A 21255-nucleotide genomic window follows, 5' to 3' on the forward strand; every position below is an offset into this window, starting at 1 on the left:
TAAGTCAGATAAATACTATCCATTGAGAATTGTGAAAACACATTGGATGGGATTCTTAAAGAGCTGTATCAAATTCGAACAATTAAAGCTTAAAAAAATTATCAGTGGTTAGTATGATAAGTCCATTTCATCATAAATTAGTTCACTGTTAATTTCTGGTGCTTTCGGAGCAATCTGAAGAGATTTAGCAATCTCAAAAAGTAGTTAAAAAGAAGTAGTTAAAACAGAAGAAAGAGAAACCCTGTAAAAGTACAGCATCTTTAGACTAACATGTGGCAGTATCCAGCTACCTGGTTCGCAGTGTGAACTTGGGGCGTGCGCTGGCAGTCAGCGCTTGTGTGCACGTGCAGTCGGTGGGGCTCTGCGTCCAGCGCTGGACCTCAGGTCTGTGGGGGTGGGTGCTGCCTCCTCCCCAACTAACTTCAAGCAGTATTGCTTTTGGTTCTTCTGGGGCACAACGTATTGTCTGATTGCTTGTTTAAGAAAAGCTCAGTGGTGCTAATTTTCTTACGCTGAAGTCAAAAAACCCCAGCTTGTGTGGCCGCTACTCTTCACAGAAGTGGGAAAGCAGAATGTGAGGTACAAGATATGTTTGAATAAGTGTGGTTTGTAAGTAGACCAGTCTACAACTGCTCATAAATTAATTTTAAAATCTTTGTACTCCTCTACTTAAATGTCACTTCAGGATTGAGAGATGCTACAGGATTCTGCTGTAGCTTTGTATCAGCGCAGGGGTGGGTTACTGGGAAAAGAGCTGTGCCATTCCACCCAGGGAATAACCTGGTGCCTCTCACGACATTCCAGGCTCCGTTAGAGTTAATATCAGATTTTATATTTGGGGTTTTTCTATCATACAATTCACTATAGTTACTAGAAGTACTATGAAATCGTACAATGCATTATAATAAAGTACAAGTTACAATGAATTAAGGAAATAACACTATTCCTATACAAAGTTCCTTCTCTTTATTGGATTGGTAAATTTTGTTTAATCAGCTCACCAAACTGAGTTTGGCGATTTGGTAGGTTTACTACTAGTGGCAGGATTCCTACCAGTGAGTGTAGATTACCAGCACTTTGCTATACTACCTCATGTCCAAATACAGATTCACAAGAATATTGCTCTCTTACCGTGGCCGAGCAGGCACAACAGAGCATTTTGCACAGATGCTGAAAAATCTGAGAAGTTCGAAGTAGACTGAACATAGCTGAACTCCAGGACTCTCATCACTGCTTGGCATCATTTATGATTGCTGCCAGTATATCTTTTTGCATTTTTATACCCATATTTAGCGTGAACTTCAAAGCATTTTTCTCCATCATTTAAAAAAAAAAAAAAATCTGATGAAAGTAGGAAGGTTTTGCTTTGCTTGCAGTCATCCTGTATAGTATACCCTATTCCTCCTATAGCAGTTTTAACTGTTACTAACACATATCTGCTAACATATGCTGACTAGAAATATAGATGCAAATTGGGAAATAAAAGCAAGAATCATGAAAATGTTCGAAATGTTAAGCATTAGTATTTAGATCAGACTAAATGTTGGTGGTTTTTTTCATTTATTTAGTGTCTGAATGGGATTGAAGTAGGACTAAACCCCATCAACAGAATAGGTTTGACGGGATTGGGTGTTGCTAAGGAATCAATCTATGTTAAAACAAAGATTTCTTTTTCAGAACAGTCTCTTTTTATTTTAGCAGAGAAAACCTTCTTCTGATTGATTTAGGGCAGTGAATTGGCTTCACGTGCTCTCTGCCTTTAGCACTTAAAAGCTGCAAACACGGATTGAGGCTGTATTATGCTAGGCAAGGGGCAAAACCACATAAAAGTTTGTCTCCCTCACAAACTTTTTTCTCGATTCTCCAAATGGTTGGCTTGAGCATTGCCGATAGCCTTCCTAAAAGGCAGGTGGTGCCATGGTGAGGGAAAACTCACGTTTTTTGGGAAGGCCCTGAACCTGAAGAGAAGCAAACATGGACTCAAAAGAGGCTCCCCAGGAGAGCAAGCAGGCGGGTATGCTAGGGGAGCATGTACAGACCCCAGCTACTCCTTGCCACAGCCGCGAGGGGGTATGTTCCCATGGGTGCTGAGTTGCCAGTGTGCAGCAAGGGAGAAGAGGAGAGGGAGAAAGAGGATTTAAGATGTCTGACATCTTGCTGAGAGGATGGCTGTGCTCTGTGCTGGGCAAGATGATGTGCTTCGTCTGCATCTTCTAAGCAGAGCGTGCAAAAGGTAGGCAGGGGGTTTGCATGTCTTGGCTGCTTAAAGGCAGTCTTAGAAGGAGGGCTTTTTAATGAAATCAGTGATATTTCAAAGGCCTGCCTGTTGGCTGAAAACCAAAAAAAGACATAGCCAGCATTTGAAATACTAACAAATATTTTAATGAAAATTTTGAGAAGCCCACCTGTTGAAAATTGAAAGAAGGGAATGTATTACATGTATACTGATTAGCTTCAGACTTCAAAGCCAGTATTTAAATGGAGACTTTCGTCTAGAGGTAAAGGCATGTCAACAACCTCTGCCAAGTATCTTAGTAAGAAAAGCATTTACTCTTTCCCAGATTTGTCTGTAATAGCCTGTAGATCTCAAAATACAGGGTTTTAGATTCCGTTGCCTTTTATGATGGTGAAAATTAGCATCAAATGGTAATGCCACAGCTGTAGCCAGTGAGGATGGGCTCAGAATTAATCTTATCCTGTCATTTCAACTTTTATAACAAAAACAACTAATGCAAATAATCTTGCAACCTAGCCACCTCTGTCTTGCCTCTCACTTACCTCATTTTCTCACTGTTTTAATGGTGTCAGAGCTTTCAGACACCCTAATTTTTTTTCTGCCACCTTCCCCCTTGTAAAGTCATTTGCCCTTGTAGGGAGTGAATGGCCAGTGCTGGGGGAAAGGACTTCTTGTGAGCCACACATGGGCACTAGTGACTGCACAAAGGGAAAGGCTATGAAGAATCCAACCAACAACCTTGATTTAATTGTCACTATTTCTCATACTGGTTTCATCGAGGTAGTTCTTAGAGATCCTGCTTCTCTGCAAAATTTCCAGACAGGTAGGATTCAGGTTCCAGTGGTTCGTGTCAGGTTACAAACAGCTGTCTCCCCCACGGACGAGATTTCTGTTGATCTAGTCATAGTTTAAACTAATATTGCCCTGAGCCATGCATAAAACAGTACCAGAATGGAGGAGAAAAAAAGAAACACCAATACCACTTTATTTTGCTTTATGAAGCCAAACAAAACATCCCAGCTAGTGTAGGTTGGCTTATCATCAGTATAGTCACGTTAAGTATTAAAATATACAAAAAAAGGGGGAAAAATTGTTCCAGTCCAGGAAAATTCAGTTTTGGATTGTATTTGTAATGTAACAAGGGCTAAACCGGCTTCATCCCTCAGTTTGGCAGGCCGCCTTCCAGGGTGAAAGTTTTCATTCAAGCTTTTAGCCTAGAGCAAATAAGCCTATAGAAGGCATGTTGTTTTTATGCATGTATATGAGCATATAAAAATGAGACATTAACAATTATGATTTTCTAAATGCTCTCTTACAGTTATGTTGCTAACATAAACAAATAAGAATTGGCACTCAGAGCTGAGAAATAGGGAACAATTTATTTACCATTGTTCTTTTTCAGACTCTTAAAAAAATAAGCGCTTGCTTGCTCTCTGGAACAAATGTAAAAAGACAAACTAGAGTCTAATAAAAAAGTTAGTAATAAAAAGCAAAGCAAAACACAGTGCCTATAGGACTTGCTTTATTGGAACACACAGTAGAAACATACTCTGCGGATGTAAAATTTACTGCTATATGGAGATATGGATAATCAGTATATATCAGAGAATTTGTTGCTTTAGAGTGAAAAATCAAAATTCTCCAACCATTTCTGCCTGGAAGAGTTTGTGAGTTTGGTCAAGTTTTTTGTGGTAGGATTGAAACAGACCTTTTGTAACTGCGCTCCCTGTTCACGCGCGTGTTAGTATAAATGTTTCCTTCTTTCAGGAAGCAATTCAGGTTGCCCTTTTTCAGTGCAATTACTGCTGTGTTAAGTTCAAGTAATATAGCATCTAAAAACATTTATGGAGCAAAGAAAAGCCGCCTTTTATTCTAACCTTGCCAAGAGCAGAAATAAAATGAGCTGTTGTGCTGGAAGTGTAGAACTGCATGAGGATTTGTAACGTCCTATTTCTCGTGGTTTAGTCTTGTGTACAGCCTGAGATTTGTGTGATTTAATGAGACTGTGATTCGTTTATCCTGTCAAGCTTTAAATAAAAAACCCTCAAAGCACTTCCTTCCTTTTTTGAATTACGTGTTTTTGCAAGTACGGTATCAAAAGCTGTCCCTTAAAAAGGGGGAGTGGAACCAAATATAGATATGTATGTTAGCTGGATTTTTTTCCCCTTATGCTTTATTAGACACTGAGTAGACTATCCATTTCTCTGCATCTCTGTTTCTTGTTTCGAGGCATTAAGAGATTCCTGCCATCATGTTCAGTTGCACATGACATCAGAACATAGGCACGGGCTGCTCCTGAACTGTGCTTTCTTGCAAGAGAAAAGGGATTAAAATTTTATTCTTTGGGCAGGGAAGAATCAGTCCCACAGAAAGTTAAGCTGTGCTAAAGATGGGCAGCAACTACTGCTTGCGATGTGGGTCTTCAGGCACCAACCATGCCTGTAGTTTGGAGCATCTCTGCATGGGCTGTGAAGTGACTTTCACAGGGTAGAAGAGGGGAAAATAGGTGCAGCTATTTTAGATGCTAATCCATTGCAAAACTCAGTCCAAGGTGTCCTGGTGCATAGAGTGGGAGGGGAGCAAGGGCCATCCTCCAACTGCAAGGTGTGCAGTCAGTGCCCCAGGGTTCCCTTTCCCATGCAAAGGAATGGCGGGAAGCAGCGTGCTCACCTGGGAAGGACTGCCCGAAAGGAAGCAGGGAAGACACAGTGTGGGTCCTGCTGCTCACCCAGACCTCCGGTCTGTTGCAGGACCGTGGTGGCCTCTTTCCCATCGCTTGCTTGGGAGAAATAGGCTAGGGTGCTCTGGGCTAGAGCCTGCCCTCAGCACTAGCAGGGCTCACCCGATGCTTCCCCGGAGGGGAAGGATGTGATCATCCTGGTGGGAGGAAGTTTTTGCTTCCAGTTCTCACTCCCTCGGTGCTGAGGTGTCCCTGCCTCTGGCAGGTGTTGTTTTGCTCTGTCAGTAGTGCTGCGGGCATAGTTTATTTTCAGTCTCTCTGCCACTCGCCCCTGCCTTCCTGCCCTCCACACTGCTCTGCAGCCAGGCTTCCTTCCTGCCTGTCCCAGCCTCCCCCAGCCCTCTCTTCTTCCCTGTTGCTGGTGTACTTGCTTCCTCCTCATAGACCTCACATCAGCAATAAAAGTAACTACATTAATAAGGTGGTTATGTATGAACAGAGGATGTGCAAGTAAGTGACGGCCATCGGTTTGATTGCCTTGCTTCTACACCTGGCTTATATTTGCAGCCAGCTTGCTGTTTCAGCCTGCATGCCTCATGCAAAGGCACAGCATGTGGCTTCCCAGGACCCTAATGCTGATCAGGGGAACAACTGCAGTTTCTCTATGGCTTGCAGTTTATGAGGGGGAGCAGAGATGCACAAACGTAGTGCAGAAAAAACACGGGCTCCTCTGTTGCCTGATCCGTGAGGCTTTGCCTATGTAGAGGTAGTGTGTCAGAGCAAGAGCTGCTGTCATGGCTCGTGAGAAAGGATGCTGCAAGTTGGGTAGGTGGAGGTTAACCCAAGAGGTGCAGTCAGTCACTACAAAGGCAGGTTTTCCCTGGCCTTTGATTCTGTGATGAACGTTTCCATTGCCAGTGGGAAAGTCTGCATGTGAAGGCTAAGAGCTGGTATGGTTATTTTTACTACCCTCCTGTCAGCCCACACTCGCATAACATGTATGTGGTCTCTGGGCTGTGCAGGCGGCACTGTGGGCTGAAGGAAAGTGATAGCTGGCTTCAATGCCAGGCAGCTTGAACTTGATGATGGAGCGTGGAGAGTTGGTATCAGATGCACAGAAGATAAGTTTGACCTCCCACTAAAACTCGGAGATTTATGCATCTAAGCCCCCATGCTCCTACAGAATAATCTAGGACACGTTCCTTGGCAGAAACCCCACTGAGCATTTCTCCAGCTGCCGGATTGCCAGCTAGAGTGAGTTTTACTGCAGGTCTCACTGTATTTGGTAATTTTACAGCCTGAGCTCCTGGAAATGGGTCATTAGTAAAAATTAAAAAAGCCACTCTACCCCCACCCCCTTTAACTTGAAATTCTAGGTTTTATCAGCGGACCCGACAACAGGCACGCTGCCAGCCTGCATCCCCAGAAGCAAACAGGAACCTGAGGCTCCGCTTTCCAGATACCCTGGCTTGGGATGCTTGGCTCACGTTTAGCGGATGATACAGGTTAGCAATACCATCGTTTGCATATCTCTTAAGGAATTTTCCCAAAGAAGATAACTAGATAAAGGTTAAAAAGGCTCTGAGCAACATGGAAAAAAAAAAATCCTGCTTCTGAGTTGTTTGATGTTTCTTCTTTGTTTCAGAAGACATTTGCTTCTGTTGCCACAAATAATAATGAATGCAGCTTGACTCCTCTGAAAATAAAGTTGAAGGAAGGAGCCAGATTTATTGGGACTAATGAGGAAGTTGTCCAAAAGAGGTTCATTAATTAGGAGGTCTAATCACAGCCAATAAGACAAGTGCCCAGGCCATCAACAGACTAATATACATCTTTTGGCAGTCACCACTCCCCACAGGCTCGCCTGTCTGTTGCTGCCTACTGTATGGCTTGTACCGCAGAGATGATGTGATAATGCTAAAACCAATTTGACACTTCCCACATGAGAGGGTGAGTGTGTTTCCCCATCCTGGAAATGCAGCCTCCAGCTGTCTTGCCCTATGCCAGAGGTTTCTTAATACCCTGGAATTAGCTGACTAAGAGATGAAGCAAACTAAAGGAGCATTTGCTATCTTTTCAGGCTGCCTAAGCTTTCCATCAAATAAACCCCGGTCTGATTCTCAGCCCTTTGGGAACGGTTGCCCACAGCTAACATTTGCTACCCCAAATAAAACCGAGGTGACCTTCTCACTGCAAAGCTGCAGCCAAGAAAAACCCTGTTTAACATAACAGTGCACATCTTAGAACATCAACTTGAACCATCCTGACCTCTGAGCTGCCAGGGTCTGTACAAATTAATTTAACAATAGACAGTGTTGAAAGGGAGGAATGTTTCAAAGGAATGAAAAAAAAATCTCCCTCATCCATCTCTTCTCATTTAAGAAATAGTCAGGAGGCCTACTTTAGAAAAATTAAAAGTGCTCCTTGTTGCAAAACAATGGGCTATATAAGGGGAGGGAGAACACATTGGTTTCTTGCATCTTAATGTAGTGAAATGAGATTTCCCATAAATGGGTGCTGCTTTTGGAAAATAGGCCTTTAATTTCCGTGGGGAAATCGGCTTTATTTCCTGGGATGCTTCAAAGGTACCGTTGGGGTTTGCCTTTCTTTTTCATAGCTGCCACTAGTACTTCTATTAAGCAAATAAATAAGTCTACCCTTTCTGCCCACTTCATTGGTTTGTACCTGGCCTCATGTTTTCCATGGCTTTCATGCACACAACCAGACTGGGTGAGAAAAAAGCCCCTCACCATATGGTAGTTGGAGCTTAAATCAGTTAATGATTGAAAGAGCCCGTCAGAAAGGAGATATGTAGGAAAATGAGATCTTCAGCCTCTGGGGCAAACAGGTTTGTTATTTCTGCTGAAGAGGAAGCTGGCTTGGGTTAAGTCTTGCATGTTTTCCCCAGGTGCAGACTTATTCCTCTGGTCCTCCTTAGCAGGAGCTTTGACTCCAGCAGTCTCACTGTTTTTAAGTAGGGAGGATTATTATGGTAGGGGTGGTGAAGTTGGAGACAATGAGTAATGTTAACGATAATTTTAAAATTTGTGTAGAATTGCTTTGACAGCTTGAAAGCTGCATGACGAGCAGAGATGAGAGAGATGCAAGCTTCTTCCTGAAGCATCCAGTGGACTTCAATAATTACACCCATGAAACCGCCTGTTTTTCTTTATTTAGCCAGTGTAATTCATTACGATCATCGTTTCTGGTTTCCCGCACAAATGTTTTTCTCTTTGCAATTGAGATGCGCTGCCTCCAGCAACACAGGGCATGAGCCCAAGCCCATCCCCACGTGGTACTGAGGGAGATTCCCCAGTGAGCAGCAGAGGGGTCTGCTGCTAACCGGGGTGTGGGGTGGGGAGCGCGTGGAGGGGCTGCCCTCTCCTCCCAGACATTCCCAAAGCCAGGGACAGTGAGGTGTGAGAAGCCACAGGGGCTGAGGGGGAGAGGGCTGGATGTTTAGTGCAGAGGGAGGTGAGATAAACTGGCGTTTCTCTGGACGTACTGCAGCTTTCCACACACAGCCTTCAAGATCCTGTGAGGTTGTAGGGGTCCTCTTGCAACTAATACACTAATGACCTTGAATTTGCTTCCAGCTCAGCTGTACTGCTGGAGGACAAGGCTTTTCTTGTGAGCAAAAAACATTAAAGCAGCACAGAGATTTGCCTGCATAGCTCCAGTCTTCAAGAGATTTGACTATCCTCTTTGAGGCCCCACTTGCAACAAGGGATTGTAGATAAGCTTCTGCAGTAGTTAATGTGTAAAGTTTTTACATTTATTCTCACTGGCGCCTCTCCTTTTGTTTGCAATGTTGACAGATATACTGGTGTATGCTGATTTGGGTTTTTTGCACAGATGATTTTTTTGCTGCATGAAAAGGGTAATCACGTGCCTGCCAACCAAGTCGAGTGTGCTTTTATGACCTTGTGTGTGTTAGGGAGGGAAAAAAAATAATTTGCTTTCGTTTAAAAATAATTAATAATGTAACTCATTCCTTTTTCAGATTGTAACCTGAATATCAAATTTAGGAGTCCAGGCTAATTCTTTGTGCCGAGGCAGTCTGCTGCACCAAGCACAGACAATTAGAAACTTTCACACCTGAATTAAGACTAAACCCTTTCTATTTCTTATCAACTTCTGGTTATAAAATACAACAAAACTTGGGAAAAAATTGAGAAAAATTTGAGATTTTGTTATGGATTATCTTTAAATTGTGTTTGGACTTGTTACATGACTCAGTGGAAAATATTAGTGACCTCTTCCTGGATAGCTTTGACTTCCTGCAAGCTTGTCTGTTAAAAAGCTTCTGCAAGATGCTTCCTTTGTGGATCCTGTAAGAAATGTGTATTCAGCAGGAGAAACATCTGACTGAGCAAAGACTAACTTACACAGTGGTTTGGAAGCCACGTGTTGAAAAGTGCTGGGGGAAAAACAGCAGGGAAAATGATAAAAAGGGATGAAAGCAGTTCAGATGGGTGAAGAATGCTGAGTTAAAAATGCAAACCATCTGAACACTGATGAGTGGGCAGGTTGCAATAACTTCAGGGCAGACCTAAGTTGTGCAACATATACTGGAAGTTGACTCCCACAGGACATAGCCCGCAGTGATTTAAAATTGGAAGCGAGGGGGGTGTGTGTGGGGGGAGAGCATCGAGGTGCTGCAGAGAGCAATCTTGCAGCAGCAGAGTGCAAGTAGGAAATGGGTCAGTTGGAGTAATAGCTTTTTTCCATGTGGTTTGTGCAAGCCAAGCCAAATGTGTGTAGAGCACAGGGTTATCGCACTCAAGATTTTTTTTTTTCAGTGTGTTAGAAATGAATGTGTTTGCAATGAAATTTGGTCATCCAAGTGTGACATTATGAATCCTCTCTCTGTTTGGACACTGCCTTGAGTCCCAAAGTCGGCTTGCTTTTTCTAATGCTGTAGGCTTTGTCTAGATCATTAAAATAGACTGTGTTTGGAAATGCAATGCTGTGGTCTCACATTCCCAGGAGGTCAGCAGAAACGCTAGCCTGAAGTATCCCTGCTAATACCACCTGCGGTTTGTTCTCGCCTCTGCATTGTGGTAGGCAATCTCCGCATTTGTGCTGAAACAACTGGATGTGTGACCACACTGAAGTGGATAAAGGGGCTGACCCAGCTTAAAAAAACCCAACCCAACCAAGAAAACCTTCTAACATGTATTTCCCCTCCCTAACCCCCTGCTGTATCAGTTTACTGGTCCAGTTTGTAATATGCCAGCCCCATACACAGGGGTGTTGGCAGCGGCAGAGGCACGGTGCAGGAACGAGGGACAGAGCAGGGAACGTCTTACGCCAGTGGTGTTGCTGGTTTCTTTTCAGTGTGAAAACAGAGTCTTAGTTACAGCTTCAGTCGAAACTTTGCACTCAGCTTTGACGTACTTCAGCAGCTTGCAGAAAAGTGGCAGCGTATGGTGACTGTGCTTTTGGTCCCTCCTGACGGTCAGTTGTAAGCAGGCAGAGTGTTATCAGAGGTGTGTAAGTTGCATGCGCTGTTTGGATGCGGTGTGATGAGATGGCAGCTCCTGAGGCACAGGCTGTTAATGAAATCCAAGCCTGCCCCACTCCCATTCCCCTTTTCTGATCACAGCTGGCTGGTACAAGTGGCTTTTAAGTCCCACCATTAAGCGGCCATTGAAACAAATGGCGTTAGGAAGAAAACTCCAGAAGAAAGGGCTTGTTTTTAATCCAGATAAGGTAAGTGATCTGTCACTAAGTAGTACACTGACTTGCACTGCAGTGTAGCAGCTGAAGCTGACGATGACTATGGTGCAGGGAGGTGAATGATAAGGCTCATGATAGGGAGGGCCAGACTTTCTTCAGCCAGCTTTGCCACTGATTCCCACACCACTTGATTAAGCAGTGAGTTTGTGTGAGGGCATAGTGTATGTGATGGTCCAGTGATGTGATAGTGTATTTTCCTTGGAACGCAGTCCCCTCAGTCAGACTTTATTTCATTTTGGACCACACAGCCCTCCACTAATGCGCAAGCTGTCTGAAATCCCCAAGTATTAGTAGAGCACAGATGTCTTAAGTCCAGGTCTGACATTCCCTACCCACTCCCTTTATGTAAATCACTATCATTATCCTAAAGGCATGTATTCAGTTAGTTGTGCCATCCGTCCCCCTTTTTGGAAATTGCAAACCCAGTACACCTTGACATGCAGAACTCCTTCACGCCGCCTCAGTGTGCATGCAGCATCCATAACAGAGGTACAACAGTCGCTCTTATTCAGGTCTGATCCTGGGCAACAAATGATGTAGCCCACTGATGCTGTGCCAGTTCATCCCAGCTGAGGAAAAGAAAAGGTTCTCCTCCAACCCACTGGAGTGATGCTCTCCCCTACTCCACCTTGATGATATCCACAGAGCATCATCCTTTGTAGTCTGTGGGCAGAGGAGGGCTGTCCAGTTGAGGGTTTGTGCTCCCTGCCTGCTCCTTTTGGGGACAGGCTTGCTTACAGCCCCACTGCATAAGGACTATCAGTGGCAAAAGAGAAGACTAAGGTAAGCTAATATTGTCCCTGCTGTGCATACAGCCAGGCATGGGTTTTACTTTTGCTCTCATAATGCTATGCTTGGTATAGCAGAAGCAGGCAGGCACATGATCTCCCCGAAGGCAGGCTCCAGTGTTACTGTAGAAACTGGCCACCAGCTTCTTTTGTAGCTAGCAGCTGTCACTGTGTGGTTACAGCCAAAGTGTGTCACTCCTAGTGTCTGCAGGCTCCGGAGTGTGTTTCTGCTTCTGAATCCTCTGTGCTACAGCTTGGAGATTAATTCTGCACCTTCTATCAAAGCGTGTTAAGATATTTCTGAATAGTATTTATTTTTAGAACCATTCTTGATTAATATTTGATGTTCTTTCCAGGTTTCATTTTCCTTCACCAATACTTCAAGGCACAGAGGAGCTGGTAAAGGCATTGCCATGAAACCTAACTTGAAGCAATGGAAACAACTCATGCTGTTTGGGATCTTTGCATGGGGTCTGCTTTTTCTGGTGATATTCATCTATTTTACAGATAGCAACACTGCTGAACCAGTTCCGAGTTCCTTTTCTTACATTGAAACCAAGAGGCTTCTGCCCCTTCAGGGCAAGCAGAGAGTCATCATGGGAGCCATTCACGATCCATCATTCTCTGAAACCATCGATGGGAATGAGGTACTTCTTAATGACGACCTCTTAGGTACATTTAAATCAGGGACTGGAAGTATTAAGAAATGGACTGATTTGGAAGATGCCTTTAGAAATGAAGATGAATTTTTTCCATCCCAGATAGGAAGAAAATCAAAAAGTGCTTTCTACCAAGTGAATGATGATTATTTATTTGCTGCTGGTCAGCCTCGGTCACACAACCACCTTCAAGAGATAGCAAAATTCATCTCAGCCGATGAGGAAAATCCAAAAGTAAATATTCTGCAGAACAACTGGAGCCATCAGAGAAGAATGAGGAGAAGGAGCACAAAGCACAGGAGAAGCCAGATGCTTGATGAATCTGATGACTGGGATGGGCTATATTCCACAATGTCGAAATCCTTTCTTTACAAGCTTTGGAAAGGAGATGTCTCTTCCAAGATGCTAAACCCTCGACTGCAGAAGGCGATGAAAGATTATTTGAGCACCAATAAGCATGGGGTGCGGTTCAAGGGGAAACGAAACTCCAAGTTGACAGGAGACCAGCTATTCTGTGAGCTAAAAGAAAGGGTGAATGTGAAAACAATAGATGGCAAGGAGGCTCCCTTCTCCACTCTTGGATGGGAAAAGCACGTTCCCCAGATTCCACTGGGCAAATTGTATACACATGGCTTTGGGAGCTGCGCCGTAGTTATGTCTGCTGGTGCAATACTGAACTCCTCTCTAGGGGATGAAATAGGTGGGTGAATTGCAGTCTATTCATGTGCATATATATGTACATGTGCACGTTCATGTTTGTCTTTCAAAAGGTTCATTCTTCTCAAGCATCAGTCTGTAAAATCTGGTTGTTCTCTCTCACCAGTGTTACATGAATGTGAGCTTACGGAGTTAGTGAAGCTGTTCCCTTTCAGGACAATATAACTGAAAGAAAAATCAGGCCTGAAGTAATAATTTGACTAAAAAAAACAATGATGCCTTCTTATCATATTACAGATTGTAGTATAAAGGAGGCACTGGTTTCATCAGATCTGCCATATTTGACATTTTGCTGCAACACTGTTATTTCTTCAGCAGATTAGAGCCACGTTGAGGTTTTACTCTGCAGAGCTGTGTTGTGCCTTTCCATATTTTGTGGTGGCCCATAGAGGAGCTGCTTGTTGTATTGCTGTCCTAGACTGAACTTTGTCTCCATGCCAAGAAGCAGCAGAACATCCTCTTCATCTCTTGCATGTTTAGAGTTCACAGACATCTAGAATTCAGAGCCTTGAGCAGCCTCATGCGCTGAGGTGAAGTCCCCTGACCTCTTTTCCAAGAGTGAATTTAAATGAGTTCAAGTATCTCCACCCATTGTTTTTCCATTGCTGCACTGAGTCAGTGGGGTTACAGGTGTGCAGAGATGTCAGCGTGTCACAGAATTCCCCACTTCAAGGTAGGAGTTTTGTGGTAGCTATTCAGAACAGGATTGTGGAGCCATAAAACTAACCCAGGTCAGTTTTATTTTTTTTTCTTTTAAAAAATGAGTGCTACTACTTGTGTTAACGTCTCAGTGGTTCTTCATCTTAGTAGTACATGTGCAGTATGCTAAGAGCACTGAAAGAAGGGTGAAATGTATGTCTCAAACTTGCTTCTGGAGCAAGAAGAGTTATCTCCTTCAGCTGTTTATAAAAAGCTTTTGATGTTCACTCATTAATCCTCCCATCTGCTAGGACTTCACGTCCCAATACTTGCTTCATTGCACTGTATCATCTCTTTGACACAGATGGGTTTCCATAAAATCTCTGGGATATATTAGAGCTGCTATCATTATCAAACTGCTCTAATAGGCTTCCAGCACAGCACAGGTGCCCAAGCTGGCCTGCAGCTAAAATCACATCAGGGTAAGCCCCAATTGCACAGGAAGCTCCACTGATTTAGAAATGTTTGGGGTGAAAACGCGTAACAGTTCTTCCCTTCTCCAGTGTGTTATCCCAGACTGAAACAAAATCTTCTGTCAGTGTTCCTCAGTACAAACAGTTCACACCAGTATGAATTAGTGCTCTACTGAAGAATCCACAGCACATTGTGACATACCTACATATTACAGCACGCATCATGACATATTTGCACGCTCAGGTGCAGTCCAGGTGTGGACTTTTGTGCTTGACATGGTACCTGGGGCCTGCATGCTCCTGGGTGTACCCATTTTCTCGGGAACACTCTGGGCACAGAAAGCTTATGGCATTCTCTGAGGAAGAATTTTTTATTTAATTGGGAAATTGACATCTGATGCCACCTAAAGGGAGGAGATACTGTTTGATATGGCATACACAGGAGTTTCAGATCTCCTCCTACCTGTTCTACAGGAAAGTGTGTGGGGCAGCAGGAGTCACAGAAGGTTTTTTTCTAAGTGTCTGGGAGGGGGAGCCAACTGACTGCTTACAACCATCCTAGAAGGGCCTGGTGCAAACCTGTGGGTCTTAGTGGTCAGTGCAGCTCCTGGGGAGTGCTAATACACTGGAGATACCATGCCAGTGTTTCCCACTTAAAATGGACAATGGAAGCTCTAGCATCTGTTTGTATTATTCCCATGGGGAAGAAGTTATGCTTCCCCTGCAGAGTCCAGATATGTTACAGCTGAGCTCTTTGCCATGCCTTTCCACCTCCCGTCTAGTCCTTGAAAAAGTGAGAAGAGTCTGACCAGAAAGAGGGAGATCTGTTCAAGATGCTCTTTTTCCCTGTGCATGCACAGATGTAGGAGAAGACTGTCCTTTCCCAAAGTTGGCACCAGGGCTACCAGCTCTCGGTTGAAAATGCAAGCAAACCTGCCAGTTACAAGGCACCATGGGTGACTGACTGGTGGTGCTGCTCTATGGAATCAGCCTGGCACTCGTGCTGAGTACCTCTGTATCCACAGGAGCAGGGCAAAGTCAGCATCATTAGGGAGTAGAGAAAAACACCCCATGCATGAGCTCTGGTTTTTAGGCCATGAGCTGTACAGCCTTGGTTGATGAAGTTGCTGCAGGCGAAAGGCATTTACTATTTATCCTCCCCAAAGAAAAGAAGGCCTAAGAAAGCAGCAGCAGAGGACCTTTCTCTTCGCAGGCCTTTAGCTCCCTCTTCTGTATTCCTTTCAGAAACACAAGCAGAAATATTGTGTTCTGCCTTTTGCCCTCCCCCCCTCCCCCCCTTTTTGAATGAAACTGGGTATGGAAATACTGTGCAAGTACAGCAAACACTCCCATCGTGATCATGCTATTTAATGGGACACCCAACTATTTTGGCATCATCAGGAAGTAACAGGTATTTGTGATCAAACCCCAAATTTTTTATATCTTTAAAATGGTTATCTCCAAATACTTAATAAGGTTAAAATCAGTTGACTTAAAACCAGCTATTATTAGTGTTAAGCTGTGTCCTGATCATATATTTCATGGTGAAGGAAGGGTTTTTGGTCTCAACATGAAGAATCAGCATGGGTAATGTTGGAAATGCAGTACACTCTCTCTCAATTAAGTTGTGTACCATACACTTCCCATTTCCTGACCCAATTCCCAGTTATTAGTCAACAGATTGTCAAAAAGTTGTCAAATGCAGGTCCAAATATATGTTCTTAAATGCATAAGCAGGTTTCAAGTACAAAGGACCTTTGTTTTAATTTTCCTTCTGCAAAAATGTGCAGTACCTGCAGCTTCTGTTGACTTCGTGTCCTCTAGCTCCTGTGCAATCAAGATGCTGATGTTTAAGCAGATGAAGGCTAGGGGTTGAGGCTAGGGTTGTCACTGCGTAGGGACACAGAAAAAGCCTCTGCTCCTTCTTAGCATCTGAGGAGTTGAGCTTGGTGGACATTTGGCAAAAATCTCTCTTTCAGACACAATATGTTAAAACAAGCAGGTATGGCTGACATTGGACTGCCAGCTTCATGTCACACAGCGTTTTGTTGTCTGGAGTACAAGTGGCATAGAGTAAAAGTGTGAAACATCAGAAGATCCCAGTTGGATAGGATCAGGCCTGAACTCCATTGAAGCATGTCAGTTATCTTTGGAAACTTCTGTCTCCTCCATTTTTGAGCTACAGACAACCACATTTTAAGTGACGAGAGATAAACAGCGGTATAAACTACCTATGGGCTAGGACATTACATGCCCATTTCAGTCTGCATCATAATCTCTGCTTCCATCAACAGAAGGGACAAAAGTAGGCCAAACGGGGCTATTGACAGGGACAGTGTGTTTCTGGACAATGGATATAATGTCTTACTCTCCCTCACACCTTTTGTGCTTTGAGATCCCCTCAGAAGCAGCACTGGAAGGGTGATTATCTTTTATCCAGCGGAGACTTGCACATAGTGTCTACCCTTGACCCATACTTGACCTATAGCTGCTTTTTATTCTGCATGACTTCAAGGTCAACAGCTCTTGGGGAAACTTTGACAGTTCGGCTGTGTTAGATCTTTGCTACCAAGGGATCCTCAGGTGTCAGTGTGTGAGCAGGTGTGTGGGCTGATTTCCCTACAGAGACTCTTTAAGACTTGTACTGACCTTGAGAATAAGTAAATGATATGATTAATAGGTTTGGGGTAGTCTGAGATTTTCAGATATCATAAAATACTGTGAAGCACAAGCTTATAGTTAAGCGTTGTTATTCGTTCAGATGTGCAATTAGATATCCTTGCAATTAACATGCTTTTGCATGGAGTAATTCTTTGTAAATTTTGCAATAAAAGTAGTGAGCAATTGTGTGTACTGGGTGTACTTTGCCCACACACCTGTTCACACTAAGTTTATCCAATTAAGGGAAATATTTAAGTATTGCAAGCTAAATTAATAGATTATTCTGAACTTTTTTTCCAGTGGATTTTAATGATGTTAATACCATATGGCAGATGCAAGAGGATTTTTGTTTGCACGTAGTAGAATAATTATCATCCTTAGAATATCAAGATTAGGAGAAATGTGTAAGTTTTATGTTAGTTTAGCTCATTTGGTTTATTTTACTGTTCTATATTACTAAGAAAAACAAATTACCCCCTCATTTATGCTCCTAGATTCTCATGATGCTGTTCTAAGATTTAATTCTGCTCCAACACGCGGCTATGAAAAAGATGTTGGAAATAAAACAACCATGCGGATCATTAACTCTCAGGTAAGATATTCCTTCTGTGATTCAAGTCAGTGTCACTTCTGTGCAATATGACATTAAATTAATAACTTCTGAGAAAGTGTTGTATAATCTGGGAAACAGCTAGTGATTTAACAGTCCTGATATAGAGCAGGGAGAAGTTCTCCCCACAGGAAAGTTCACACTGCTGTCAGTGTAGAGTGATTGCAGTAGTTACTTGATATCCTTCTTTTAAAGTACTGTTTTTTAAAGTTTCTCATGTGTCCTACACCTGTAAAGGATCTGCAGGGTGGCAGAGCCAACAGTACAGAAGACCTTCAGCACACTGCCTCCGGGATCTTCACAAAGCCCAGGCTGTGGGGATCCCAAAGCTCTTTTCTCATATTCACCAGTTCCCCAATTATTTCCTCGCTGGAAGGCAAAAGAAATGGGAACTGAGTTGTCTTAATATATAACTTCAGACAAGTCATCATTCTTTAAAAATTTGGAATGAACTAGTAAAAAACTTTAATGTACACTGGATATTACACATAAGGTGAGTTCGTTGTTTTGAATGGAAACATAAAATGGGATTTTCTGTATATGGGTGTCAACAAATAATTGTGCATTGAGCTATAGTGACACCTTATGGTTAAGAGTAGTTCTTCAATTTTGAAAAAAACCTGAATGGATTTGGACAAACCAAGCCTCTTGCCTTTGTATGAAATGCAACCAAAAAGCGCCAACAGAATTACTGTGAAATTTTATGACATATTGAAGCAGTGAGTTTAATTAGTCAATGCCAGTAGTATGGCTGGCCATGTAGCATGCTCTACACGTATTGATTCTTGCTGAATGAGAGCAAAATTCTTATTAATTAATTTTTTCTTCCTCTTCTTTGATTGACTGCCCATGCAGAGTCAATCTTTTGTGGGTGTTTTCTCTGTGTGTATAAGTTCATGTTCTTTGCCGCCACAGAGAGGACTGTTCACTGTCATTTCCATCATACTCATTCTGTAGCTCTTTGTGAGGCTGTAGGAGAGACTCGATCTTTGAGGTGATCTGGGTCAAATACGTGCCCTTTCTTTTGCTCAGGGGAAGACAGCAGAAATATCTTACTCTGGATTTAGTGCTGAAATCAAGGTATTAGAGAACATTAATCTTAATGTCATTGATTTTACTACATATTTTTTTTTTTACTGTTCATTGTTTTACTATTAGCCTAAACATCCTGGTTGCTGACCATGCCTGAACTCCTGTGCTGGGCAAGGAGGAGGGTTTAGAAACTTTATTTAGTTGACTAGTCTCACTAGGCTCCCTGTAGGTGAAGGGAGAAATGCCTCCAGGGAGTGATCTGAGCTTTGTTAGCTCCCCAGTGAAATGGGTAAATTAGCTGCTCGCAGAAGGCTGGGGACCTCCTGGCTCCCAGGACTGCTGCAGTACACTCCCACCGGCGTGGTAATGGAGGGTCCCATGGTCTTCTCTGCTGTACTGTACATTGCTCGCTCTCCACAGGCCTCCACAGGACATGGCTAAAATTCAGGCCAGGTCAGCTCACACAGCTTCCTCACGAACATTGATATTCTCACTACCTTTCTGCTCTTCAGAAGGAAGAGCCACCCTACAAGACAACCTGGATAGGCTGCAAGCCTGGGCCAACAAGAACCTTATGGAGTTCAACAAGGACAAGTGTAAGGTCATACACCTGGGAAAACATAATCCAGGAGTGCAGCACAGGTTAGGATCTACCCGGCTGGGGAGCAGCTCTGTGGAAAGGGACCTGGGGGTCCTGGTGGACAGGAAGCTCAACATGAGCGAAGTGTGTGCTGCTGCGGCCAAGAAGGCCAACAGGGTGCTGGGTTGCATCAAAAAGGGCATCGCCAGCAGAGAGAAAGAAGTCATTATCCCACTCTACTCAGCACTTGCCAGGCTGCACCTGGAGTACTGTGTACAGTTCTGGTCCCCACTCTACAAAAAGGATGTGGACAGGCTGGAAGGGGTCCAGAGAATGGCCACCAGGATGATCAAAGGACTGGAAAGCCTGCCATATGAGGATAGGCTGAGACTACTGGGTTTGTTCAGCCTTGAGAAAAGAAGGCTTAGGGAGACCTTACCACCATGTACCAGTATTCAAAGGGTGGCTACAAAGAAGATGCAGACTACTGTTTTACATTAACTCACATGGAAAAGATATGGGGTAATGGGTACAAGTTAATCCTGGGGAGATTCCAACTGGACGTGAGAAGATTTTTCACAATGAGAACAATCAGCCATTGGAATAATCTCCCAGGGAAGTGGTGGATTCCCAAATATTGGACACTTTTAAGGTTCAGCTGGACAGAGTGCTGGGCCATCTTGCTTAGACCATGCTTCTGCCAAGAAAGGTTGGACTAGATGATCCTTGAGCTCCTTCTAACCTGTGATTCTATTATTCTATGATTTAGAGGGGTCAGAAGCCACCCCTGATGCTCTGGCCACCTGCTAAGCAACTGGCCTTCCCTTCCCTGCAAGAGATATCTGCGCAGCCCACCTGATAAAAGTTGCTTTCCATACCAATACTGAAGATGGGTTACCCATACAGGTTTACTGACCCTCGTTCCCTCATCGTTGTTGGAAATCCCTGCATTCAGTTGATTAAAAGGCTTCTGTGGCCCTCTTCTTCCCTCATGTTCTTTTCTGCAAAAGCCCAAAGGACATGATGGAAGCCAGTGTAGCCACAACAGATATTGTTATTCCAGAAGAAACTCATCTCATACATATGAATGCAGGCTCACTAAGAGCGAAACGTGTGGACAACACCTCCAAAGGACTCTTGCTTACTGAAAGGGAAGTAAGAGCTCGTTTGTGTGATTAACTGTGGAACCAAGCTTTTAAAAGCTTGACCTTTTGGTCTGTTTACTCTGTACTCTCAAAAAAGGACTTTACATTCTCAGGCAAAAACTGCTCTGAGAAATGGAGTTGGGGATGCTGATGGCAGCACGACTAATTCTGTTCTTGTTGTAGAAGGCTGATGGAAAGTCATTAAGCTCAAAGTTTATGGTAGGAAGAATATTGCTATGGCAACAATATTATTTTTCTGAAGAAAAATATGCATAATCAAATATGGCTCATTGGATCCTAAAGGGAAATGAAAATTAGTATGGATTTATTTGTCTGGAATGTTGATTAGTTTAACAGCTGGAGCCAAATTCATGCTGTTTCAACCAATGCTGAAATCATTTAGCTCAATCCTGCCTGAGATTGGATGCACCAGGGATGACAGAGATCTGGTTAGGCATCGAGGGTCCAGGAAGGGATAAGCTGGCAGGATTGAAAAGGAAACTTCCAGTGGGGTGGGAGGATCAGGCAGAGTACCAGGAGGTGTGGGAGGGAGCTATATGAGAGCAGTAGATAAGAGCAATGTGACAGTTACTTCAAAAAATAGCCCTATCATGTGCCTGTTCCTGGAATTATTTCTCTAGGTATACCAGCCTTTACAGTCATGGTCTAGTTTGCCTTTTTGGAGTTACTTGAAAGGAGACTGTCTTGCTGTTGAAATAAGAAAGCAACCAAAATGGGAGGAGGGGAGGAGGAGAAAAAAAAAAAAGGCATTACCCTTGGTGGCTGTAACCTTTCAAAGAAGGCTGCTCTGTGTCCAAGAAGAGGATCCTGTGTGCAGTCTGAAAAATATTTTAGCTTTTGTTTTCACATTCCAGAATACACAGTAGTGTTGATATACAATTATGCAGCTTCTCAAGTGGTCCCATCACATCCCTCACAGATGGGGAGTAATTCAGCATACTGCTACTTCAAACTGGCATGAGTGCTGTTTATGGCTAAGCTCTTTTTTATATATATATTTTTTAACAGAACAAGACGCTTAAAATCAACCAGAATTAAAGCAGAACAAACAGCAGTGTGGGGAGGACTGTTAATTTTAGAGAAGGGTTTTGCCATTTTTCTGGATCCCACTTGCTTTTAACACTGTGCAATTGTTTGCATCCATGTTTTGCAGATTCTCACCAACCCAAACCATCACTTTGTCGACAGCTCCTTGTACAAAGATGTTATCTTAGTAGCCTGGGATCCGGCCCCCTACTCTGCAAATCTGAATGTGGTAAGACGTCTGCTTGG

The 21255-nt window shown here is 43.3% G+C and overlaps 1 protein-coding gene across 7 annotated transcripts in view; it reads left to right on the forward strand.

Moving 5' to 3' along the window:
• The window catches only part of ST6GAL2 (ST6 beta-galactoside alpha-2,6-sialyltransferase 2), a 54266-nt gene that overhangs the window by 12965 nt on the left and 20046 nt on the right, over window positions 1-21255 (forward strand). For 4 of the 7 annotated variants that reach the window (XM_075092180.1, XM_075092186.1, XM_075092204.1 and 1 more), the window contains exons 1-4: window positions 10400-10631; window positions 11803-12805; window positions 17090-17187; window positions 21137-21238. In XM_075092180.1, coding sequence (XP_074948281.1) covers window positions 10578-10631; window positions 11803-12805; window positions 17090-17187; window positions 21137-21238 — 1257 coding nt within the window. In that variant the 5' untranslated portion in view covers window positions 10400-10577. Of the gene's footprint in view, window positions 1-6292; window positions 6422-10399; window positions 10632-11802; window positions 12806-17089; window positions 17188-21136; window positions 21239-21255 lie in introns of those variants that run through there. The other 3 variants (XM_075092233.1, XM_075092195.1, XM_075092214.1) reach the window with 2 other exon arrangements.

The sequence above is a fragment of the Phalacrocorax aristotelis genome, chromosome 1 (genome assembly GCF_949628215.1).
Source record: "Phalacrocorax aristotelis chromosome 1, bGulAri2.1, whole genome shotgun sequence".
In the NCBI taxonomy this organism is placed as follows: Eukaryota; Metazoa; Chordata; class Aves; order Suliformes; family Phalacrocoracidae; genus Phalacrocorax; species Phalacrocorax aristotelis.